Consider the following 26,903-nt stretch of genomic DNA (forward strand, 5'->3'; position numbering starts at 1 on the left):
TCAAGACCTTTTTGTATTTTCAAAAAAACATCCTCAGTTAAGAAGGGAAACCAATGATCAGAGATTCCCCCAAACATACTGGAAAACAGATTTTTTGGACCAGTTTCCAAATGTGGACTCAATTTTCCCCATACAGAGGTTCATATTAGTGGAGCTGGCTAGCCTTTCCTTGTGAACATTTTTTAAAGATAAGATAAAAATCAAGGAATTTTAGCAGTTCTTATTTTTAGCCAGTAAAATGACAAATTTCCACAGAATGTAAAATGCGTGCTCTAGTTGAAGCATGTCTGATTTGCTCCGACTAGGATCACTTCTGAAAACCTTTCAAGACTATTCTGGGCCTGGGGTGGGGGCGGTGACTCACCGTGTCCCTCCCTCTCCCCATCCCCCACCTGTTTATTCAGGTGAATTAGGTTTGAATGAGCGTCGAGGGACGCTTTGAAAGGGAAGGGACGTCAGAGGGCCCCCTGCGAGGCTGCCTGGGACCAGGGGTGGTGACGGTTGGGTGGGGGAGGGGTGACACGTCCGCTTCTTCATGAGCATCAACAGCATTTACTGGGTACCTGTGCCCCGGGTACAATGCAAACTTCCACAGGCCTTCCTCTGTGTTCCCAATATATTTTCAAGCTCCCTTTTTGAGGAACATAGAAAATCTCATGCCTGCTATTAATATTATCTGAAATGTCAAAATAAAGAAGAGACTGTGACTAAAAGCAGGTCGGGTATGCCCTGCACCTGGTTGAGAATTTTGCTCCAGACTGAGCTTTTCAAGAGCCAGCACTGCTGAAACTCCTAGGTTTTGGACAAATCTGGATTTGAAGCCTGACCTGACCACTCATAGGTTTTAGACCTCAGGTGGCCCTCCTGCCTTCTCTCCCCATCCCGGGGGAGGTGGTTATGGCACATGCTACTTAGGGCTCCTTTGAGTGAGAATTCTGTGACACCCTCACAGAAAGGAAGGAAAACCTTAATCGAACAAGAGCCTCCCTCCCGCCCCATCCACACTCCCATTTTACAGATGAGGGTACAGAGGCTCAGACACACAGTTCAGAACGGGGCCGCTCCCCAGAACCATGAGTCTAGGCCTGGGCCCCCTTTCACTGCAGGTAGGCAGTAGAGCTGGAATCACCTTCTCCCTAGCCTGATTCACTGGGTCCCTCAAAACAGGGCCCCAGGTGACCCGACACACGCAGAAATGAGTACTATGTTAACCAGCTCTGGGTGTGCTGTCAGGTTGTGGACTTTCTCTTCACTTGGGCTGTTGACTTTAGTTCAGAGAAGGCACCAAGTCTCCTCTTCCTTCTCAGTCAGCCACTTGTCGTACACTAGCCTACGTACACTAGCCTACGACAAGTGAGCTGTTTATCGTGTGAGGGACTTTTAATGGAGATTCCCTTTCTCACACAATTTCACTTTAGTTTTAAGTTTCACCATTCAACTTTTTACTGAAGTGACAAAAAATAAATAAATAAAGAAAGAGAAACGAAACAGATTTCACGATTTCTTCTGCCTCCCAATCTCTTTGCTGTTGTGCCCTTTCTCAAGTCACTGAACCCCTCAGCCTGTTTCCTCACCCATAAAATGAGGACAATAATACTTGCCCTGCATGCTCTGCAGATCAAAATAAAATGAGATGATATATGGGAAACCTTTTGTAAACTTTAAGACAGTTTTCCTCTGACTCTATTCTACTGATCAGCCTGAATTTTGAAAAGACAGTTGGATTTTGTTTTCAGTCCTTTGCAAAGCATTTCTCAGGGTCGCTGCCCAGTTGCCAGGGCTGAGAGGGAATCAAATGGTGCCATCACAATAAAGGAGGAAAATACATTGCATCCATGCTGGAGGATTTACTGAGCTTCTGGCACTTGTTAGGTAAACCTCCTTTTATTGGGTTCCAAGCTAAACTTGCTCCAGAAGACCTGGAATCTTCTCTCTTACCAGTTACCAGCAATGAAGTCTTGGTCAAGTTACTTAATGTAGCCAAGCCTGTTTCCTCATTTTAAAAATGTGATGATAATACTTGCCCTCCTGGGCTGCTGTTTCAAATGAGGATGTGTTATGGTTGGCAGTCAAGGCATGTGACTTTTTCCCTTCCCTTTTTAATTTTCTCCCCCTCTGCTCACCCTTCTAGCCCTCTGTGACTCGGCTGGCTTATCCATAACATGGGGATAGCAATGCCTGGCCTTCTCAGCCTACGGGGCTGTTGTGTGAATAAAGGCTTTGGCACGGCTTTGAACACAGTGCAGTGAAGTGGAAATAACTGCATGGGGCTCTTCTCAGGACGGCTGACCTTGAGCTGGCGAGTCCCATGTTGGTCCTCACAGGCCTGGGCTGCTGTGTGCAGGGCCAGGCTTACAAGGTCACGGCACACAGCTTCTCTCACCTGTCCTTCCTGAGGCTCCCTGCTCTCACACCTCTCTCTGGCACTTTGCAGCCTCCTTATACCTGTCACGCACAGGCTTCACCCCTTCCTTCTGCCTCTCTCCGTCTCCCTGGGACCACAACACACAGGACCGCTCCACCCAGTGCTCTCGGGGTGCAGCGATGGCGCCTGTCCCAGTCCCGCGGGCAGTCAGAAGCTGCCTGTCACAGGATGGCCCCCGCCCCTCCCCTCAGCTTACCCTCATGAATAAATACTCAATAGGCTCATTATGGAGAGGTAAGGAAAACAGGAAGTGCTCCCCAAAACCCCCAACAATCCACAGGGCAAACGACTCCAACCCCTCCAGAGGCCACTGGGGCGTCCTCAGCAACGAGGTCCTCAGCCCCCTCTGCTGTTGAGGAAGAGCCTGGACCCACAGGGGCCTGTCAGGCAAGGCTCCGCCTGGAGCTGGGAGGGCGGGCCGGCTGCAGAGGCTGGGGAGAAGAGCTGCTGTATTCTGGGCACAATTTCAAGGCCAGCTGCAGGGAGAACAAGCAGTCGCTGTGCGCCTGCAGCTGGCCGTGGTTAGGCTAGGGCTGTCCCACACTTTGGGTATATTTAAAGAGACCTCACCAGACGCTTGCACCAATAGGAAAAATGCACACACACCTCTGAAAATTGCAGAGCCACACTCTGTCCTCCGGCCAAGATCTCCTTCCTGTGGCAGCTCCCTAGCAGCGTATTTATGAGTAAACAGAGGACTGTCTCGGCCTCTGGCATTTGCAGGTGGTCACAACCACGTACCGCCTGGTACCACCTTGGGACATGCGCCCTAGGCTGCTGGGCCTCTCTGCCGGCCAAGGGAGCTGGCCAGAAGTTCAGGGCATTGGCCAGGATCCAGGCCTCCCACCCTGGTGTCTCAGTAACCCAGCAACCGAGGCGAGAGGCAGGCAGACAGTCAAATAGAACCACACAGAACCTCTGGCTTTGTGTTTTGTTTGTGAAAACTCCCTGTGGGCTTTTTGGGCGGGGAGTGGTGGGGCTTTCCCACACTGCTTCAGGCCAAATGCTTCTCCTCAAAGAGAAGCCCGAGCTCCACGTGATTGCTAATGGAGACTTGGAGACAAAGCTGGTGGATCAGGGGGAGCCCAGGCTGGCTGAACTCTCCAGCTGCCTCTTTCACTTGTTTTTCTCAAAGGATAGAAGGCCACAGGCATGGATCCCATGGAAAGCTGGGGTTGGTAGCTAAGAACTGTGGGCAAGGGAATCAAAAGCCGAGACAGAGCTGGTCTTTCAGGTTGGGGCGTTAAGGGGCTCAGAGACCTAGAAGAAGTTCTTACAGCACTAAGGCTGCTTCAGAACAGTCCAGCAGGAGTGACAGAGGGGAAGTGGGAAGGGAGGCCTACAGGCAGGCTGTTACAGTGCTGGAAGAGTTAATAACCACAAGTGCACCTACAGGCTACGTAATTTGTAGTGCCCAGTGCAAAAATGAAAATGCAGGACCCCTTGTTTGAAAATTATCAAGAATATTAAGACGGTGATAGCAAAGCATGAAACCAAGCAACTTTCTGAGTGCAGGATCTCCACAGGTTTCATGCCTCTGAAGTCCACCCTGGGTCCCTACAAGTTGGCTCCTTGAGGCAGCTTTGAAAACTGTGACAGGATGAGCCGGGGGACGTCTGGTCTCCACCTCAACCTACATCTCTTCAGGTTGGAACATTGCTTCCACCCAAAAAGCAGCCCCTCTCCCCACAGTGGCAAAAACTAATTCCCTTCTCTGAAAAGGGGGAATGGCAAGGTCCCAGGGAGAAGTGCAGAGGGAAGGAATGGACTGCAGAACTGGCCTCTGGGTCCTAGAACCCCAGCGGCTCCATGAGAAGGCCAAGAAAGGGTCCAGCAATTGGAGCCCTCTGGGGAGGTGCTGGAGGTGCTTGGGGATAGGATGGAGGGACAATGATAGCTTGTGCTCTGGATCACTTCTTTAGGGCCAAGGAAACACATCCTGACAGTGTGTGTGATAAATTCAGGAGCAGAACCAAGTTCTTGGAATCCTAATCCTACTTGAGGAACTTACCTCCAACTCTATGTGATCGTGGAGTTTCTTGCAGGTGGCAGCAAAGGTCTCTGAGGTGCCAAATTCAAAGTACCACAGCTTGTTCTTCATCCTGGACCATGAAGCAGAGAGATCACTCAATATCCTACAATTGAAGTGGTCATGTAAAATAGGCATGCTGTTTGGACTGGGAGGCCCAAGACCTCAGCGTTCTCCAACTTATGTTTTCAGCGCTTGTTAATCAAATGACCAACAGTTGGGAATTTTTACCAACCATTCTTGCTAGGAACTTAGAGAAAAAGTCATTGTTTTAATAGTCATCATGACCATTTTAGGTGAACTGCCAACTGCTCTCTGAACTTCCTGGTCAGAGCAAGAGAAAAGCCTCCTTGCTTCTAGATCTGGATCAAGGGAAGATTTCCATGAAAAAATCAACCAGAGGTGACAAATGCCAGCACACTCTGGCTGCTCTCCTTTCTACTACCAAAGAAAATGCAGAGGGACTTCAAGTAGAGCCCCCTCTTAGGTATGGTTGAAGTACAAAGGGAAGATCAGGCAACCTTTTGAGACTTAAGAGATGTATAGTGTAAGGGATAGTACCACACTGCACCAGGCACAATATTTGCTGCTTTATCTATGGTCTGATAGGGGGAGCAGAGTGGGGAGAATTAGACACAGATTTGCAGGCAACTTGGAAAGAGGAAAGAAAAAAATGAGTTTTTGGTGGCATTTTTAAAGAAATTGTATTTGCTTAGGCCATGGAAGTTCTTCATTTAGTGATAGACCTTGTCATATGTGCTTCAAAGTTAGAATTCACTATTTTGAGCTTTAAATTTTTTCAATATTTTCCAAAGCCAAAATAAATAAATAAAAATCTATGGGGTTCCCATGTTGCTAGGAGCTGTGCAAGGTCAGATGGTGTGTCCTGTCACTTGGTCATTTTGATCAGATGGTCCCACCAGGAGGTGTTTCTGAAGGTATTCTATTCCTTCCAACCCAACTGTCACCCCATTAGCAGGGGCTGGCTATGAGAAGGGACACCTGTCCAGTTTATAAGTTGGCAGATTTTATTGGGGACGGATTAAGCAAAACCATATTCCTCCTGGCATTCAGGAAGAGGAATCATCTTGCATGCTGCTGATCCTCTGTCCTCAGATCTGAGGACCTAGAGGAATGGAGCATTCCTCACAGAGAAGAGGGCTTTTTCTTTCTTCCCAGTTTTCATTATGCCATAAGCTCGGCATTTCTCAAAGAGTCTATCTGGAACTTGAAGATGAACAGTGATCTTTCATCATATGAAGATTTCTAAGACCTATTTGGTTGGGCAGTAGCCTTTCTGACTTGTAGTATACAATGGAAAAGTGATAAATGATGAAAGTAATAAGATTCGGCAAGGTCTAGGTAATTATGACTTACGAAGAAAGTTAGAAGAAATGGGCATATGTTAGCTAGATCAGAGCCTTTCAGTCAGTGTACTGAGGCACAGGGATGCCTGAGATATCAATCCCCTAGCTTTCAGGGTGTCCAGGCAGGGTCTGGGTCAGGCAGAATCCCCATTCCCACTGCTACTATTCTTGTCTGTTGTCCAGGTATGCCAAACAAATGCTTTCATGTTCTGTGTGTGCCATGATGTGGAAAAAAAATGTTGGGAAGTATTATTCTAAATCAGGAGCTCCCTGTATGTACAATAAGGGGCATACAAATCACCAGGAATTTTGTTAAAATGCAGATTCCTATTTAGTAGGTCTGGGTTGGGTCCCAAGATTCTGCATTTTCTAACAAACTGCTAATGCTGCTGGTTCAGGGACCACACTTTAGTCATGTACCATACCAATGGTTCTCAAACATTAGTATTTATAAGAATTACCTGGAGAATTTGATTAAAATGCTGCTTCCTGGGTGCCAATCTGTAGAAAGTCTATGTGATCGTTGTGAGATGGGGCCAGGAATATACATTTTTATGAGTGCCCGGGTGATCATTATAAAAAGGTCAGGGATAGGACTTTGAGAAACATTGCTGTCGATTCTAAGGAATCAATGACCAGGGAGAGTATAGAACTGGTTAAACCTGAAGGAAAGGATTCCCCAAGGAGGAAAGAATGAGGGTCAGTGACTTTTAATGGTCAGTGATGGCAACAGATCAAGTAATGTGAAAAACACAGATAGCCATAAATGTCAAGGCTGAGCATTCCTCCCCGGCAGTGACAACATCACCGTAGCCGGGAGACCTGCATTATGATTCCACTTTCAAATATCACTGTGGGTCTGAATCATGACATTTGAACGTTATCGCCAGGAGATTTAGAGTTTTAATAAAAATTTCCATAAGCCCCAAACTATTTTTTGCCCAGAAATGGCTCTTGTGAAGATCTAATAAGGTTCAGAGATCATGGTTAGGTCAGTATTACAGAATGATGGAGGATCAAACAGACTCCATGTCCATTGCTGGCAGATATCCATTGCTGACTGTGTAATGTTTGGCAAGTTATTTAACCTTTTAAAGCCTCAGTTTATTCACCTGTAAAATGGAGTTTATAAAAAGACCTACGTCAAAGGGCAGTTAGGAAGATTAAATGAGATGATTATAAAGCACTTCACATAACGCTTGATGCTTAGTAAGCTCACCAAAAATATTAGCTATTTATTCATTAGCTATTATTATTTCAGTGTCTTAAATTGGTATGTTTGACTAATATAGTGACGCAAAAATGTCAGATCTGGTCGTGTAGCTGTAGACATTATATACGCAGATTTTTCTGGGATAGAAAAATGCATAGTTATATTTTTTAGATGCTGCACCTTGACTTTTGGTTAAAAAATATGTTCCCTGCATGTCTACTCTAATAGATTTTTCATAGACCAAACCCTAATCCTTAGTTAATTATCTTTGCTGGTCACATTATTGGCCGAAGATGTGATGTGGATTGCAAATGTGCTTCTGAGAAAATGCATGTTTGGTGTGAGACAAAAGTATCTCTCAATCAACAAACATTCACTGAGCAGCACTGTATGCCAGGGACTGGAGGGGGGTTTCTAGGTACAATGAAGAACAGAACATAGTACTCTTTGAGGAAGGCACTCTGGAAAGGGCAGACATTGTAGGGTGGATTAAGCATTAGCACTGGGAGCTAATAGGAGGAGAGACACCCAATTCATGGTTTTGCCAAAGGCAGTCAGAGAAAGCATGCTAGGGGGTGATGCCAGGGTTGAGTTCTGGAGGATATAGAAGGGAAGCAGAGAAGGGAAGAGCATTCCAGACAGAGGAAGAAGCAGGGCAATGGGACAGGGCAGAAGAGGGCAGAGTGCTGCCAGAAAGCACATAAAACTCAAGGCAGGGACTCATCAGGTAAGGCTGGAGAGGCAGACAAGAGCAAGATTATAAAGGCTGTGTGTGCCCTTTTTAGGAGTCTGGCTTTATTTTAAGGTCAATAGGGAGTTGTGGTCAGTTCTTAAGTGGGAGGTGGCTGTAATGATCTGATCAGATTTGTGTTTTTAAAGAGCACTCTAGCAATATTGAGGAAGAACTGGAAGGGATGGGTGAAGACCAGAGGTTTAGAGATGGGTTTAGAGGTGGTGTAGAAACCAGGAGAGAACAGGCAAAGGTGAACAAAGGTAGTGACAGCAGAGTTGAGAACAGAATGGATTCACAAACTAAAATTTAGGAGGTAGAATTGACAGAGCTGGTTGGTTTTGGGGAGTGAGTGAGAAAGAGCATTCAAGGTGACACCCCATGTTTTGTCTTGGACAGCCTGATAGATAGAGTTGCCATTTTCTGAAAGAGGGGTACAAGAGATCAATTCTGCATTGGTGGTCCTCTTTGTAATTGAAGGACAGCACTTTTGTGTTTTGATCCACCCATCCATCAACCCATCCTTCCACTCATCCACCCATCTATCCATCCATTCACCCATCCACTCATCCACTCACCCATTCACCCATCTACACATCCATCCATCCATCCACCCACCCATCCACCCACACATCCATCCATCTACCTATCCATCCATTCATCCATCCCGTGAGCATTTATGGTACCCTCCTATCAGCTAGGCACTGTGTATGGCCTGGAGATATGTGTTGTTACATGGATGCACCTGGAGGCCTGGGGTATTTGTGGTTATATCACATCCTAGGAAATATTGCCTGATGAAGAATATCAGCCCATCTCAGCTACCAGGGGCCAGGGGAATTCTGGAGGAGTCTGAATCTGATATATCACAAGAAACTGCTAATCTTGAAGCTACACAGCATCAGATAGTCAGGGAGACCAGCACTGACTCCTGGCAAAGCCAGCAACCTCCCAGGATACTGTATTCCTTTCCTTCTTTCAGTTCACACTGAACAGGGCAGAGGTACTGCTCTTGAATCATACCCAACACGAGGGGGACAGAGAAAGCTATGTGCCATTTTCAGCAGACAAACATAAATTTCTCTTCAGGAACCTCCAATTTCCAGTTCAACATGCACCGTTTTCAACCACTCATAATAAGAGAGGACAGTGTGACTTAATGCAAAAAGCCCAGAATAGAATAAAGAAGCCCTGGGTTTAAAATCTGGCTCCACCCCTTTCGGGTCATATAACTTCGAACAAGTTACTTGACTTTTGAGCCTACTTACCTATACAATGGGCTAATACTTAACTCAAAGAGTATTAAAAAGATAAAACGAGGTAACACAGGTAAAATCGCTTAGAACAGATCTGGTCTATAGAAGGCTCTCTAATCATTCAAATTTTGTTGATTGTATGTTGTTGATGCCTTGTCAATACCCAAAGCACTCTCTTACTAATGAAGGTCCCTTTATCTGTTACTCAGAAAAAATAGCCACTAGCCTTTATTCAAGATAATATAAAAGGGAAGAATTTTTGGTTGCCTCTGTCCTAGTCACCAAAATGGTTGAAAGAACAAAGGCAGGGGCCTTAGGGGCAGGGACAGAAAAAGGAAGGGACTCCTATTGAGATAAAGGCTGATAAGGGAAAGATAACTCCCAGGGGCCTGCCAGTTGGGGTCAGAGCTATTAATGGTGGGCACTGAGGTGGAGGAGGGCTTCAGGCCAAGTGACCCCAGAGGAGATAAGACAAAACCTTTCTTTGTGCTTGTTGGGCAGCTCATGTTCAGTAATTCACTGGGCTTATCTGAGGCTGGGTTCCCTGCAGGCTCCTGGCTGCCCGTTCCTCAGTTGCTATGGCATCAGGAAGGAAATCAGACTCCAGTCCCACTGTTGTTGCAGACCAAGACATCTTACCAAGGGAGTTTTAACCTGGATTCCTTTGATTCTGCCTACACTGTCAGGACAGATCTGTATAGCCAGGAGTGATCACAGATTATCTGGTGATTTGGAGGTAGAAGGCCACTCTGTTTATTTCCCTGATTGAAATGAATTCTCTCCTTATACTCCTTTTCCTCCTCTTCCTTCACCAGCATCAGCTCCATCGTTGCCTCTCCAAAGCCTTTGGCAAATGCCTACAGACACATCACACCCTACAATTTGGGGAGGGAGACATAATCCCCACTCTCTCAAACAGCCAGAGAGCTCAAATGTCAATGTTCTTCTCTTTTGAAGACGTCTTCCCAGCCACTTTACTCTTAGTCCCTGGTGGAGGACTTCTGTGACTGAATGTGATATCTGGTTTTTGTCTGTTTCACCTTCTATTGTGCAAGAACATGGGATTCAGAATCTGAGGGGACAGGGCCCATGCCTGGCTCTGCCACTCACTGGCTGGGCAAATAATTTAAGTTCTTTGAACACTTATTTCCTCTTCTACAAAATGGGAATATTAATCTCTACCCAACAAAGTTGATGTGAAGCTTGTGTGGCAAATATAAAGCACCAAGCAGGTGTTAGTGCATGGTAAGGGCTCAATAACTGTTCTTTCTTGTTGCTAGGAGACACAGTCCCTGGAAGACTCATTCTACAAATGGCTGCAGAGGAGCAGTAGGAGTAGCGTGGGGTCTATCAAAGGCAGCCAACACTTTTTGAAGAAAATAAATGTTTTAACGACTTCTGGAACACTTTTTCTGCATCTGTCTTCCTGAGTTTTCTTTGGCCCAATATTTCTTTCCCTCACATAATCACCTTTCAGTTGGAGATGACTAGTCTTTAACCAATTATTCTGAGATGAATTTTCAGGTCCAGGAAACTCACAGATTCACAGGCAGGATCTAAACTGCCCAGATGTACCCAACCTTGAGACCCAGGGTCCAGATTTGGGCTCTAAGGGGTTCTCAGCCTCATGAAGGAACGGCAAATAATGGTGACACAATGGATTGCCTCTATTTCTGTTTTTTTAAAAATTTCCTTCTGGTTTATAAGAAAATAACAATGATTGCAGACTAGTTAGTTGAATCTTTTCATTTGACAAATAAGGGGAAAAATAAGACTAATAAAAAATGCTCTTTTATGTTTGTCAGCGATTTATGGCTAGAACCCAGCCCTCATTCTGACAGCTATGAACAGCCTGTTTTCAAGGGCATCCACAAGCAACATCGACCTAGATGCCGGGCTGTGCATTTTTACCAACAGAGGCAACTTATTTAGCCTTTCTCTGTGAGCTTTTGGTGACCCTTTTCTGATAATCTAGAAAGTTTAAGGGCAATGGACTTTTTGAAGTCACCCAAACATGAAAACATTTTTTTTTTTGGGCTTAGAAGTCTACACAGAGGACACTACAGTTATTTCTGTAAATAGATGCCCTTGAAGTGAAGGTATTCTTTTTTGTAGTCTGGACTTTGATAACTAGGTTCCCTGAGTGGCTCATGACTCAAATGGTCAGTTAGGCCTTCTGTGTGAGCCAGCATTAGGTTGGAAGTGTGAAACAGATGCTACCCACATGTTATGTTGGGGCAGACGAGGGCAGAAAGATGCGGTTGGGGCTATGCTGGACCGGCAGACAGAGATTTGCCTTCTGGTCCCAGGTCTCATACACACAAGCCAGGTGACACCAGGATCAGACAGTTTCCTCATCCATATAGTGAAGGCCTTGGACCAAGGAACCTGAAGAACGTGAGATAACACCATACTGCATACGGGACTGCATCCATGGTCCAAACCTGCTGCACGTAGGAGTGCAGTCCCAAGTGTTGCCAGAGCTGTCTTTTTTTTTTTTTTTAATTTATCCAGAAATATGTATTTTTAAGTAAAATCTCTTGATTTTCAGAGTTGGCAACTAATTTAACTTATTAAGAGTACACTGTATAGGAAAAAATATACTCATGCAGGGAAAGTATTTTTCCTTAAGGCTATGCCTAGCCAACAGGCCCATTTCTGCACGGTTATAAATTTTCATAAAGTTCATCTCAATTTGAAAAAATGATCGCTCTATATACTTTTTGGGTTTGCTGGGTTATTGCTACTACTATCGAAAATAGTGGACTAGCGTCAGGTTACTAAGGTAAATAATACAGCAAAATCAAGCAGGTATAATAGAAAGGGCAAATGTACCTAGAGTTGAATTATGATTGAGTGATGAATACTAGTTATAATACTGAATATACTTTATCTGTTAACATTTTACATTGTTTGAATCCTAAGTGCCTTTGAAAGTTTCTTAGTAATTGTGTTAAGCAAATTTTAGATCAAGAGCTTAAAAAGAATGCCAAAGCAGGTAGGCTTAGCTCTAAGACTAGGATGTCAAGTCCCATAAGAGGCCTGTGACCATCATCTCACAGGTGCTGCAGAGGCCATCTGTGTCACCCTCGCACCCAGCTGCTCTGGCCCATCAGAGAACTTGTCACCACATCTAATCCACCCTGCATGTCGTCCCTAGTTCTCACAGCTCATTGGAATGGGCACTCGGGGACCAGCAGGCATGCAGCCATAGATGAAATAATCTTTTCCAAGAGGAGGCAGTGGCCTCTTTGGTTCAAGGGAAAGTGAACACCCAGTAATCAGGAAGGAGGCTTTATAAATAGCTGTTTTTGTTCTCTGAATGCGACTCTTGTGCCTCCTGTTCCTGCCAACAGATTTGTCTTGGCTTGGTGTATTTCAGATTCAAGGGGCAAGGTATTCCCTGGCTTTTTTCCATACTTGGGACAAGCCTGGTGTTCAGGGCACTCAGAAAAAGGTAGGATGGTGCATGACAGGAGGACTGGAGACCAAAGACGAGGAGGAAAAGAGAAGGCGTCAGACCATGGGAAACAAGAAAGAGGGGAGCCCAAAGAGCTAAAGAAAACACACACACACACAAATGCCCAAGAAAGGAGAAAGAAACTTGCCTAGGATGTATTTTTTTTGTATACATGTAGAATCTTCTTAATACCCAATGAACAGGGAAGCGGACTTGGCCCAGTGGATAGGGTGTCCATTTACCACATGGGAGATCTGCAGTTCAAACCCTGGGCCTCTTTGACCAGTGTGGAGCTGGCCCATGCACAGTGCTGATGTGTGCAACGAATGCCCTGCCACGCAGGGGTGCCCCCATGTAGGGGAGCCCCATGCACAAGGAGTGCACCCCGTAAGGAGAGCCGCCCAGTGTAAAAGAAAGTTCAGCCTGCCCAGGAATGGCACCTCACACATGGAGAGCTGACACAGCAAGATGATGCAATAAAAAGAAACACAGATTCCCGTGCTGCTGACAACAACAGAAACGGACAAAGAAGAATATGCAGCAAATGGACACAGAGAACAGATAATTGGGGGGGGGGGAGGGGGGAGAAATAAATATAAATCTTAAAAAAAAAGATGCATAGGCTAATTAGTGGGTTGAATTTTTTAATGTAAAATGGAATTGAATCAATTACATTGGCTATTTCTTGCTCATCAGAGTGCTGATTGGATGGTGAATAGATGGAGATGAATAATAAAAATGAGAATGCAAACTATTGCTTAGAAAATTTTTATGGTTGGCAAAAAGCTTATTAAAAAAATCTTGTCCAATATGGCACCCACGGTGGGGGATGGTGGGAAATGAATAAAAAAGGTATATAATAGAAAAAGGGTGAGGAACTGCTACTTCATACTGGGTATGGATGGTGGTTCACTGTTACATGACAGCCTTCCCATAGTACAGATTAGGAATCTGAGATTAGTCTCTGGTGGTGCAGCTGCAATGCACAGAATTAGAGTTTATACTCTTTCTTATGCCTTACCTTTCCACTCTCCCTGACTGCTGTTGCTATGTCCTAGAGGCATCTGAGAGAGAGTGAAAAGTCAGCCTAAGCTGTAAGAGCTAATGACTGCAAAGCTTCAGGTCATTCTCATTCATGCTGTGGGCTGGGATTGCTCATATCTGCTACCCAGGCCACATGCATGGTCCCAGAATCCCAGTGCCAGGTTGGCTGGCTCGGTGGACACTGTAGCACTCTTATGCCAGAGCCTCCCCATTGATCTCCCAAAGTAGCAAAGGACCAAACCCCAAACCTCTCCACCCCTTTAAGGATGAGTCTGGGCTCTTAAGACTTTAATCCTTCTCACCAGTGACCCTTCTCTTCCACACAAGACAGTTTGTTTCTGTGGACTATGAACACATTTCCCTTGATGGGCTTTCTGGAGTCTTGTCTGGCACTTCCCGGGGCCTGCCAGAGCCTGAAATGAGACGCCCCCCAAGGCAGCACACAGGGACCCGTGTGCATGTGTGGACACATGTGCAGGCCCCAGTAGGAAGGCTTCTCTGACCTTCATGATCCACTATTCCAAATATGCTCACAGACGCTGACTTTCAGAGGCCACAGGGTCTCTCTCAGAAGTCCCAGCAGGCTGACCAGAGAACTGCCACAGCGAAGTGAATGCCATCACATGGTTCTGCCACTTGAGTTCGGGGTGACCCTCAGAAGAGATGGCTGGTGAGAGGGGGTAGGCAGGTGGTTTTCCAGTCAATATATCTCCTTGCCAGGAGAAGATAGCTCCCTCTCCCCATGAAAAAAGACGAAGAAAAATCCACAAAACAACAACAAAAAGCATCTCACAAAGTTTGGTTGCTTTCTAAAATCAACCCTTTCTCAAAAGATTTATTCATGGGAAAAAAATCCACTTCAGGCAGATTTAGTGGTGGCTAAAGGGCACTAAATAAACTTGATCTCATCACTTATCAGAGAGCAAAATCAAATACTAGGACAAAAGAAATCCTGAGCCAAGAGGGAGACCGGGAAAGGTGGGAGGGCTGTATGCGTTTCTAAGCTTCTTTAATGATTACTTTTCTCTTATGTGCCTTTTTGATTCTGAAGTATGCTTTAACAGCATGCACACATGCACCCATCCGTGAAGCTGGCATTTGAAGGGAGGAGGGAGCAGCCAAGGCACAGGTGGGTGAGGACAATTTATCAGAACCTAAGCCCTAAAAGCCTAGAGAAGGAAGGCTGTGTCGCTGGACTTCAGCCTCTTCCTGAGGCTGGCCACTTCCTGGGTCCAGTCCAACTAAGGCAGAAACTAGGAAATGCCTGGGAGGGTGGAGCCTAACACCAGAGCAGCCTCATACCTTCACCCCCACTGTAATTGCCATGTGGGCTCCGGGAGAGAAACAGCGATGCTGCCAGCTCACTCCCTCTCCAGCTCTGCACCTCTCAACCCAGCTGTTGAGAATCATCCTGCTCAGTTCCTACCTGTAAGATGGTTACTATGTGCCAGGAACTGCACCAAAGGGTCCCCCTCATGTGTTCCTCATGCCCATCTTCTGTGGTAGGTAGGTACTGCGGTGGTTATTTTGTAGGTGTGTTTGAGGGTGTTTCTTGGCAGATGCAAAGCTAGACTGGACTAAAATCATGGTGTCTGAGGGGCCCAGGCTGAGTGGGTCTTACTCTTACAGCCAGCCTTCCTAAACATGAAGCAGGCCTGGCTTATGACAGGTCAAGTTACAATAGCTCCTCGGTTAAGCCAGAGGTTTCTAACTCTGAGCAAAGTTCCCTGTAAAAACAATGTTATATTGAACTTGGGTTCTCAGGCTAACACACAAAAGCCAATTAACCCATTATGTACCCAGAGCATAATACCCAGTTTTGGAGATGGCTTGGTGGAGTTGAGAGAGCGCTGATTAGAAGCCAACAAAGTCTGGATTCAATCCACAGTTCGGTGACTTACTTGCTGTGTGGCCTTATGCAAGCCATTTAGTCTCTGTCCCTTAGTTTCTTCATCTTTGAATTGGGACAACAATACTACCTGGCAGGAATTGTTGGGAATATTAATCGAGAATGTATAAATGGGTCACATGATATACACTCAAATAATGGTATAATAGAACTCCAGTGCCAAGTGGCCCTGTGGATTCTAACTTTAAATACAAGCAACACATCTTTCCTGCTGAAGTTGAATGGGGGATCTTTGTTTTCCTCAACTCCCTGGAAAAGAAACATGGAGCCTCCTTCACCCTAAAGACCCTGATGGTTACCCTGAAGTCTGGACTGGAGTTCTTATCAGGAAGATGTCTTAAGGTGGGCTGGAAATGCCAAAGGAAAGTGATAAGCAGCAGAGGGAGGAAGTATAGCAAAGGGCTCACATTGATATAAGTATCATCTTTCTTTTGTTATCATAAAAGTCCCAAGATGGTCTGGTTGTTTCCTCCGAAGTTTCCTGTGCCTTCCATACCCTTAACCAGTTAGACACCTTCTGGTCAGATTTAAGTGCAGAGTAAGTACTTCCTTCCTTGCTTCCCCTGCCTTTTAAGTCATGACATTGTCAGAAAAACAAGGCCAACATTCATTAGATGGACAACATGCCTGGAAAGTTACCTGCTTTCTATTCCTATCGCATCCTCCTTCTCTGCCAGTTAAAAAAATCTTAAATAGGAAAGCATCAGCTGGAGCCTTACTCTGCCTTTATCCTTGGGTATATGTTCCTAAATCTCATTTCAGTAACTGCCATTCATCTGAACATCATCCCCACCTGGCATTGCATTCTGATTTTGTCTCCTACTCCATCCCATCTCAGTGCCTTCTCTGAGGTCATGCTTCTCTCTCTAATGAACATCTCCTGTTCAGTTTACCACTCTCACTATGCGACTGACAACTTGATGCTTCTCCCCGATAGTCCCTCTGGAGAACTGCTTCTCCACCTCTGCCATGGTTCTTATTTCTAGCTCACACCTGCCACCCCTCCATGGACTGGGATGTTAGAGTTTCATTTGGATGGATCTACTTTATCCCCTTTAAATCTCATTTTAAAGCTCCCCTGTTTGGTCTTCAAGTCGTTGGCCAAAAACATTCCTCTTGGTTTATGTGAGAAGCTCCCAAGTACTTGCCAGGGGCTTCTCGTTCCAGCACCAAAAGCCATGGCTCAGAACAGTCGTTCCCAGGGTCAGACAGAGAGCAGCTCTGTGTTCTCCATATGTGCCTGTTTCTTCTAAAGTTATGCTTCTTGGCCGAGGAAGGGAGAAGCATTGCTTCTGCCCATGATCCTTAGTTTCCTACCCAAGACACCAGCATCACTAGATACTAGTCAGGACTTCTCTGGTTGTGTTGTTTGCTTCTATGTCTATAAACAAAAGGGGAGAACGTGTCCTGGATTTTATGAGCATGTGCACTCCTTTTTGTCTTTAATGCAGGCGTTTTCATCAATGTGAATTCATCAAAATATTGATCTCTATGCTCTGGGATGGGGAGATTCTTTAGTCAAGAAAATTTGGGAAACATTATTTTATCCTGAGTTTGCATCATTTCAATAGATTAGACTCTATATTAAAGTAAAAGAATCATACAGAAAAGGAATCTGTTTACCTAGGAATTTCCCAGGTATATTTGATGACTGACCTCCCCCCTTTCTTTTACTGTTAACATCCTGTGGAATGTACTTCAGCCAATGCTACATGCTGGAAGAAGACAGCCTGGGTAGCTACTTCCACAGGTGCCCATAAACCTCATGATGAGGTTGCCTACTGCACTCTCCCTTTTTCAGAAAGTCCAAAGCTATTCCTCTTGGGCAGAATCCCATGCCTTTATTATTACTTTTTTTCAAATAGGAGTTAGGCATTGCCTCTTTATTTCCATGTTATATCCTTTTATTCATCAGACTATGACTTTGCTTTATGTTCTCTTTAATCTCTCCATTCCCTTTTCTTTCTGGAGCATTTCTTTTACTATGCCTGGGAATCTGAGAACCCTTTATCAATGCAAATACACTGACCTCTTACTTTTCCCTCTAGCTCATTCATTCTCTCCTTTGGTAAGAAACCAGTTTGCCTTCGCAGCATCTATACTTGGTGACCACCTCAAACAAGAAAAATAAGTCATTTGACTCTGTCATATCCCTAAAGCTATATTTCCTGGGCATCAGAACAACAATTTGGAGGCCTGGGGATCTTATGGAATCTGGAAATGTGTTTATTTTACTTGTACAGTATTTTTGAAATTGTAAAATTCTATATACACGTCTGGAACCCAACTTCTTTTGGGAAATCAGATCTGTGTTGCTTTCCCGCTTGACAGCAATTGGCTGGGGCTGAATCCTGCCTGCTCCTGTTAGGGCACATGGTTTCCAGTTTGCTAGAGTCTCCACCATTTCCTAATGCATCACACTTACCCACTTCTCACATTAACACTGACTAAACTGTACTCATTTGGATAGCCTTTTGTAGTTCATCCTGGGAATTTTTCTGGAAGCTTCCTCAAAATTGTCTCCCCACTTTCTTCCCATTTGAGTGGCTGGTACCTTTGGTCATGAGTTCTAATATGCGTTGGGTCCTCAGGGCTGACCAGCTGTAGCTGGTTAAAACTGTTGGTGTTTTCAACGATCTTGTGCATAGGAATAAAATAACATCCCAAGTCTACATCTTCTAGGAAAAAAACACTGCCAGTTGCTCTGTCCAGGCCCAAGTCAAGGCACGATACAATCATGGAACTCCAAGTAATGATTTCTTCCTTTAACTATCAGACAAGTAGCTTAAGTTAATGTTGACCTTTCCCTGAATTTTCTACTTTGCATGATGGATGGTTTTTATGAATTTTAACATGACATTATCCAGCCTTTATTAAAGGAACAAGTTATCTGGTCAGTGTATTATCCAGTCCCTCACATCTCTTCTTCCTTTCTAACCTGTTGACTCCCTGTTGATCAATTCATTTTTCTTTGGTATGCTTTTTACCAGTAAGTGGGGGAAAAGATTTTAAGTACAGATCATGAACTAGGTCATCAGCAAAAAATGCATCCTGTTGTGCTATCTTCACCCCAAACCTGCACACATCTGCAGAGACCCTGATGATGAGCAGCCTCCAGTCCTTTTCCTACCCAAGATAAGGGACAAGATGGGTACAGGGGAGCAAAGGGAGAACATGACTCATTAGAATGCTCTGTGTTGACAGCTGCAATTAAAGTTTCACTAAGACTAACAGATTGGGATTTTAATTTATCCAGGACTTTCTCACCACCTTTTGCCCTATGGTAACTCAAAGATGGAGCTTATAGATACACTTGCGGACTTACTGAGTTCAAAGGCAAGATAGGCTCTTGGCTTGATTGGCACTTTGGAATGCTCTCTGCAAAGGGCCACTTTCAAGATTAAAGGAACCCTTCATTCTACAGAATAAAAAATGTCTTGTTAATAGACACTGAGGAATTTCAACCCAAGAGTTGATTCAACAAACATGAATATCCAGTGATTATGTAAGCCCCTGATGCTTAGCAATTTGAGAGTATAAGTACATTCTTAGAATGAAGAGAGCCCCTCTTTTATTGAAGAGCATTAAAAGATTGGGAAAATGGTTTCTTAGTAAAATGTGAGGTGATAAGGTAAATAAATAATAATTGAAATGAAATACTTATACAATCTTGAAAGTAGAGATCTATAATCTTCAAAGTAGAGCTGTGATGACCCTCCAAAGAGGAGTATTTATAGAAGGGATTCTTAGACCGGAAGGAGCCTGAATTTAAAGTCCTGTCTAAAGCTCAGATTCTACAAGTTATTATTACAGATACAAGTCACAGCAACATACAATTAAATTAGAGATTCTACAATGTGTTCACAAATGTACTGTTCCATGTTCGTCTTAAACATCACTGTAGCAGCCAAAAGCATCATAACAACACTTAAAAATTTCAAATTCACATGCCTTACTCTAACCCTCCTAAGGATCTTTTGAAATAGTTATTTCCATCTATAAACCAGAAAATTACGAATCAGAGAAGTGAGTAACTTTCCCAAGGGCACACAGTAAGGGGCAGGGAGAGGGCTGAAACTCAGTTCTTGTGATGTTGAAAGCAAAGAAAACCTGGGCATTAGTATCTACAATCTGCATAAGGGTGACCTGACACATGGCATTGCCAAGTCATTTGGCTGAATGATTGAGAGATTATTCACTTATTTCATTAAAAGGAGTTACTGTGTTTCCTGATAAGTACAGCAAAAGGCTGCTTTCAAAATTTCCTTTGGCCAAATAATGAACACATTTTAATTTTCTTTAGTAAATGCTTATCTAAATAGGAATTAAAACTAATCACTTGCCTCTTTATTAAAAATATCTATTATTTCTCCCTTGTTTTTCAGTATCTTTTTAATAGAACGTGCAAGTAGGAACAGTTTTAAAAAATATTTTGGAATGAGTATGCTAATCACATCAGCTCTAAATATAAATATGGACTCTGCTATGTTACAACAATCTCCCTATGCAAAAGGACCGTAATTCTCCAAAGTTCTAATTAATAAAGTACAACAGAAGGCTAATAAACTCTGACATTCTCTTCTCATAAGATAGAAAAAAAAAACACAACCAAAATAAAACAAACAAAAAAGAAACACACGTTAAGATAATCTTAAAAGTCACCAAAGTTGACTTTTCCAAAAAAGAATTTGAAATGGTAGTGATGAGGAAGGGAGAATGATTTGTGGATTTTCTTCTCAATATGGATTTCTGCTTTCACAACCAAATAGCATGCTTTAAAGTTCAGGGCTTGCAAGAAAGCCCTGTGGTTGGTTTCCATGGTTTTTCTTGCTTGAGATGTACCAACTTCTTCAGGTCATGAGAGCTGGCTCCCCTTGTGTCTCTCTTAATAGCCCCTCTTCTTTCTCTTTGCCTTTCAGAGTTACTTCTTCTCATTCCCTCGGTCTCTGTTCAACCATAGGCCCCATACTGTTGGTTGTAAAACTTCATCAAGGCTCAGTATTTAAAGTTCTAGTATTTCTAGTAGACTTGACATTTTTGTTCTGGAAATTCTTTGAAAGGAAGTCATTTATTCATTGATGCATTAAAAAATCATTTACTTGGAAATGGATGTAGCTCAAGTGGTTGAGCACTTTCTTCTCATGTACAAGATCCTGGGTTTGACCCCCCAGTACCTCCTAAAAACAAACACTCAAACAAATGAAAAAACCAACTCAGGGGAGCCGGTGTAGTTCAGTGGTTGAGCTCCAGCTTCCCACATATGAGGTCCCAGTACCGGTACTTTAAAAAAAAATCACTTACTGGCTGACTACCTTCACCATCCTCTTACTTAGCTATAGGAGAAAGTGCAAACTCCTGTGCAGAGCCCCAAGACCTTGTCTTAGATGCCACCCACCTGCCTTCCTACCTCGTTCTGGAACCTCTCACCCTTCTACTCAAGTTCCTGTCCTCACACCTCTGCCTTTGCTCAGGCTGCTTCCCTCCTCTTAGAAAATACAAAGTACTTCTCCCCTTGTGGAACCCCCATTTATCTCTCAAGCTCTCATTCAAATATTATCTTTCTTTCTGAAGTCTAATCTCACTTTCTCAGTTAGGTGCTCCCAAAACATGTTCATTATTCATGCTCCCTCTTTTAAATACGTCTCACCATATTATATTATATTTTCTCCTTTTGTGAGGGTTTGGGAGCAGGTTGGCAATAACTTCTGTTCTGTCTTCCCAGCTAGACCCATGAAATCCTGCAAAGTGGAGGCAGTGGTAGTCCATCTTGCTTCTCAGCTCTAATGTGGTGCTAAAACAAAATAGATGCCCAAAACATTTTGACCAAATGAAGGAATATGCTCAGGGCTATGCTTCTGATTTTAGTCAGTGGGTCTCAAAGAGGGTTCACACCTCCTCTGAGTGAGAAAGCTTATGAGAGATAACAATTTAGCACCGAAACTATGAATTATAGAAAACAAAGAGGACAGCTAAAAGTGGGAGAAAATGTGTCAAAAACCTTATAGGGTGGGTTGAATGGGACCTCATATTTTTTGAATGTAATATTTTTTTAAAAAATGAATTAAAAAAATAAAATAAAATAAAAAAACAAAAAAACCCAAAAAACAAAACAAAACAAAAAACAAAACAAAAAAAACCTTATAGGTAGATGTTAAGAGAAAGTGGAGTCAAAAGTAGAACCCAGGGCTGTAGTTAGCCAGGGAGGGGGTGTTCAGAATATTTTGACCAGAATTTTGGAACAAGTAGTAGTGCCACAGGGGAAGATGTCATACAAGACTAAAGAATTAGGGGGCACAAGGGCAGGTGCAAGGAAAGTTTAGAGTAGTGGGTCAAATTTGACCTTTCTACACATGCCTCTTCTGTCACTTTCAGTGACCCGGTGGTTGGCACTGGGCTTGGTGTATACCCAGGAGACTTGAATCTCATGTGCCAGCTGGGCCCTGAGCCTCAGCAGAGTTGCAACTCCTACTCTCCGGTTTGTTGGACTTACCCAGGTCAGCTAACAGGGAGGTGAAGGTGGTCAACCACCACAGTAGGGAACTGAGAGTGCCTACAACTCCAAGCTGAAGAATCGCATCCATCAACCCTGTGGGATCTAAGCCCACTCTTGATATAGAGGTGGAGTGGACATAACCACCTCAGGATACACAGGATGGAGGAATAAAACATGGATTAGAGTGGCCTTACTGGTATTCTACTATAGAACTACTGTGACTAATAATGGAAGAAATAGTAGCATTGATGTGGAGAAAGTGGCCACGGTAGTTGCTGAGGGCAGGGAGAGGGAAGAAGAGATGTGATGTGGGGGCATTTTCAGGACTTGGAGTTGTACTAAATGATATTGCAGGGACAGATGCTGGACATTATATATCCTGCCACAACCCACTCTCCACTGGAGGAAAGTGTAAACTACAATGTAAACTATCATCCATGCAGAGCAGCAGTGCTCCAAAATGTATTCACCAAATGCAATGAATGTGCTACAATGATGAAAGAGGTTGTTGATGTGGGAGGAGTGGAGGTAGGTGGGGTGAGGGGTATATAGGAACCTCTTGTATTTTTTAATGTAACATTTTTTGTGATCTGTGTATCTTTGAAAAAATACAATAAAATAAACTTAAAAAAAGATTGTATTGTATGGTATCTGAGGAGGAAAATTTTATAAAGGGCTCTGAATGCAATGCAGGGGGGTTTAATTCCATTAAATGGGACATGGGTTGTTGCAGTGGAAGTGACAGAACAGAAAACATGTTGCAGGGAGATTGATGGTCTGCTCTGTGTAGCATGGACCTGAGTGGGAAGAACATTGATACTGGAAGCTTGGAAGTGATAGTCCTGGGCTGGAGTGGGCATGGTGAGGAAATCCTGATGCTAAGACATCTTGGGGACCAATTGGAAATTGAGGAACAAAGAAGGTAAGGAGACTCATAGTTGATAGGGACACCTCAGTCAGTTCTGGAGGAGGTGGCAGAGAACTCCCATTTGGAGTGGGGGCATGGTGGGTGCAATGGCCTAGGGAAGATGATGCATTTGTCATCTTAGATGAATGAGGCTGCCTTCTGCTTAAGAAACCTTTGCAGGAGATTCCACAACTTTTCTCAATAATTCATTTCAGCCTTTAATATATTTCCAGAAGTTACTTCTCCCATCCAAAATGACAATTCCTCACTTCTTAGTTTCCTAGCTTCTAAAACAAATACCATGAATGGGTTGCTTCAACAACAGGAGATAATTGGCTCACAGTTTCAGAGACTAGAATACTTGTTTTCTCAGCTTTTTCATCACATGGCAGTGCACATGGCAGCATCTTTCTCTTCCGGGTTTCATTGACTTCCAGCTTCTGGCTGCTTCCTGGGGTTTCTCTCTCTCTGTAGCCTATAGGGCCTTCCTAATAGGATTAAGACCCTTCCTGACTCCATACCTTAATTGAAGGAACCTAAGGTCCAATTTACAAAGGGTTCACACCCTCAGGAATGGATTAAGATTAAGAGCATGTTTTTCTAGAGTTCTAAACCACCATACTCAGGCACATTTTTTCCTCATTCTTTCCTGAGCTTAGGTGAAGAGTAAGGGGGTATGGACACTATTTCCTATTGTAGATCCTTCATAGACTGAAGGTCCATTCCCAGTACATTCTGTACCTTCTCCTCTTCAGGACAAATGATTTTGATTTATTTAAGGGGTCTGAGTTTTATTCTCTGTAATAATCTCTTTGTGGCTCTTCTCTAGTCTCTGTCTTGAATTCTTCTTTGGTCTTGGGACACCAAATTGGGCAGAGAGAGAGGCAGGGAAGTATAGGGGGATAAAAAGAGGCTTCAGAGTTAGAGACCTAGGTTTGAATACCAGCTCCCCTATTAAGTAGTTGTGTGGTCTTCAGCAAGTTGCATAATCTCTCTGAGCCTCAATTTTCCTATATGTAAAATGGACCAATAAAATGTATCTTATTCCTGGAGAGTTGTACCAATTTAAAAAAATTTATGGGAAATTCTTGAAAGCACTCTATGAATAATGGCTGCTGTTTGTTAGTATGGGTTGGAGCAGTGCAGATTACATTGGGAATGTGTTGTTTCATTGAGTCCTGAAAGAAATCCCATGAGGTAAGTTACTTGTGCCCCTTTGCCCCGAAGATGTCCATGTCCTAATCTCTGGAACCTGTGAATATGTTAGCTTACATGGCAAAGGGAAATTAAGGTTACAGATAGAATTAAGCTTGCTAATCAGATGACCTTGAGATGGGAAGATTATCCTGGATTATCTGGGTGGGCCCATTGTAATCACAAAGGTCCTCTTAAATGGAAGAGGGAGGCAGAAGAGTATCAGAGTGATGTGATGTGAGGAAGACTTGCCTGACCTTTGCTGGCTTTGAAGATGGAAGGAGGCGTGAGCCGGGAATGCAGGCAGCCTCTGAAAGCTGGAAAAGGCAAGGAAACAGATTGCCCCTGAGAGCTTCCAGGAAGGAATGCAGCCCTGCTAACACCTTCATTCTAGACTAGTGAGACCCATTTCAGACTTCTGATCACCAGAACTTTAATAGAATAAATTTGTGTTATTTTCAGCCACTAAGTTTGTGGCAATTTGTTACAGTAGCCATAGGAAACTAATTTAGTGTGATATCACCGTTTACCAGGTGAGGAGATTGAAGTTTAGGAAGAGTTACTTGATCAAGGGCCACATATGTGGTGACAGCCGCAGGATTTGAATCTGGGTTGTCTGATGATAGAATCTGCACTGTTGGGCATTGGGCTCCACCAGAGACCCAAAGTGACTGTCTAACACCAGAAAAACATAAAATTGATGACTCATCACCATTCCCGATAGCCCACTGCAATTGGCACTGGCTAAAACTGTTAGAATTAATGTCCTTATTTGGGGCTCAAATTGGCCTTTCCAGTTACTTTTCCCATTGATTTATCATACAAAAATAATCAGATTACTTCTTAACAGGAAAATCCTTTGAAATATTTGAGGTCAATAAACACTTCTCCTTAAGTCTTCTCTTCTTTCAGTGAAATAATCCCTGTTTCTTCAGCCCGTTCTTATAAGACATGGTTTTAAGTTCTGGCACATTCTGACCTCTCCCTTCTGGAAAGCATCCAGACTGTCAACACTCACTTGAGGACCCAGCAGTTCCTACCTACTTTGAAATTGTGTACTTTGATTTTCTTCCATGAGGTTATCATGCTGACCTTAACCCTTCTGGTCTTTATTACAGACTATATCTTGAGCTCTTTGATGGAAATATTTCTAGAAATCAACCAATCAATAAATACTGATACTAATGGATTATCTGCCCTAAAGATTTGAAAACATAGTTTGCTTTCAAGTTTTTTCTGACGTTATCACAAACTAATTCCACTCTTTGTTGACATGAATGATACTTTTCTTATACTAGCTTGGCAGGTGCTAGGAAAATAGACCTGTTAAAGCAGAAACAAGAACTACTCTGGCAAACAGCAACTTTGTAGGGAGCCTGAGGTACCATGGGCCGCTCTTGTGTATCGGTTCAAGAGGTTGTGCCATCAGAATGGGCAGCACAATCTCAGGGGAGCTGGGAGGAAAAGGAAAGAAATGTGAAGAGTCGATGTGATTTCATCATATTATTTAAATTACTGATGACTCTTCAGGGCAGAGAGACCTGCACACAAATATCAACAACAGCCTCCTGCAGTCATTGAGTGACAGCAGCTTTGGATGCTCCCTTGTTTCTGCAGGTGATCAAGGGTAAGTAAATGAATAGTCCAGCCAATAAAAACTGGGTCTTTTAAAGTTGTGAAATGATGAACGCCTGGTGAAACAACAATAACAACACTGACCTGTATTTCATTCATTTTACTTTCTTTTTCTCTCCAATGAGAGATGGGGAGGTTGGTGGATAAAATATTTTTGTGGGCTAGTACATAAATAGTCAGTAATTAAGTAAGTTGTTCTGTCAGAACTGACTTGAAGAGTCAAGGGCAACTGAACACAAAGCATGAGGTTTGCATTTCCTTTATAACCATCTACAGGGATAAGAAAAAAAAGCCATAATCAACCTCATTTGGGGATTTTGTAAATCCCCAATATTTGAAAAAATGGTTTGATATATTGGGGAGAAAAGGTACAGCAGTTTGAACCTCTAGGTATTTAGGGCAGGTCTCTTTTGGGGTGCTGGGAATTAGATGAGGAGATGCAAAGCCCAATTCAGGGCACAGAATGAAGATGCCAATGTCATGGAATTTTAACCCCGATGTATTTGCTGATATTATAACTTTATGCTTTAAGAAAGCTACACATCGGGAAGCAGACTTGGCCCAGTGGTTAGGGCGTCCGTCTACCACATGGGAGGTCCGCGGTTCAAACCCCAGGCCTCCTCAACCCGTGTGGAGCTGGCTCATGCGCAGTGCCGATGCGTGCAAGGAGTGCCCTGCCACGCAGGGGTGTCCCCACGTAGAGGAGCCCCATGTGTAAAGAATGCACCCCGTAAGGAGAGCCGCCCAGCGCGAAAGAAAGTGCAGCCTGCCCAGGAATGGTGCCGCACACATGGAGAGCTGACACAAGATGAAGCAACAAAAAGAAACACAGATTCCCATGCTGCTGACAACAACAGAAGCGGACAAAGAAGAACACACAGGGAATAGACACAGAGAACAGACAACTGGGGGGGCGGGGAGGGGAGGGAAGAGAAATAAAAAATAAATAAAAAAAAAAGAAAAAAGAAAGCTACACATCTGGGTGGTAACATTGGACTACCTCACAGGGTTCCTGAAAAGAATAACTTAGAATGGTTTTATTTTTAGATTTAAAAAAGGAAACTCTTATCTAATGGTGATACTTGTTTTGTTGTTTTGCTCATGACTGCACAGCAGACTGCAAGTGTTCAAGAGAGGAGGCTCCTTCCCTCCCAGACTTGCAGGAATTGAGATTTGCTGGTGTCTATTTTGCCTCCAACAGAACATCTCTGAGTTTATCTAGAGTGAGGGAACGGGAGAGT

At 43.7% G+C, this 26,903-nt stretch overlaps 1 protein-coding gene across 18 annotated transcripts in view; it reads right to left on the bottom strand.

Moving 5' to 3' along the window:
• The window catches only part of DGKG (diacylglycerol kinase gamma), a 219,183-nt gene that overhangs the window by 65,724 nt on the left and 126,556 nt on the right, over positions 1–26,903 (bottom strand). For 17 of the 18 annotated variants that reach the window (XR_002793276.3, XM_058295504.2, XM_071214670.1 and 14 more), the window contains one exon: positions 4,437–4,527. Coding sequence is in view for 17 of the 18 variants with exons in the window: in XM_058295504.2 (XP_058151487.1) it covers positions 4,437–4,527 (91 nt within the window). In the remaining variant the exon portion in view is untranslated. Of the gene's footprint in view, positions 1–4,436; positions 4,528–24,169; positions 24,345–26,903 lie in introns of those variants that run through there. The other variant, XM_058295506.2, reaches the window with a different exon arrangement.

The sequence above is a fragment of the Dasypus novemcinctus genome, chromosome 4 (assembly GCF_030445035.2).
Source record: "Dasypus novemcinctus isolate mDasNov1 chromosome 4, mDasNov1.1.hap2, whole genome shotgun sequence".
In the NCBI taxonomy this organism is placed as follows: domain Eukaryota; kingdom Metazoa; phylum Chordata; class Mammalia; order Cingulata; family Dasypodidae; genus Dasypus; species Dasypus novemcinctus.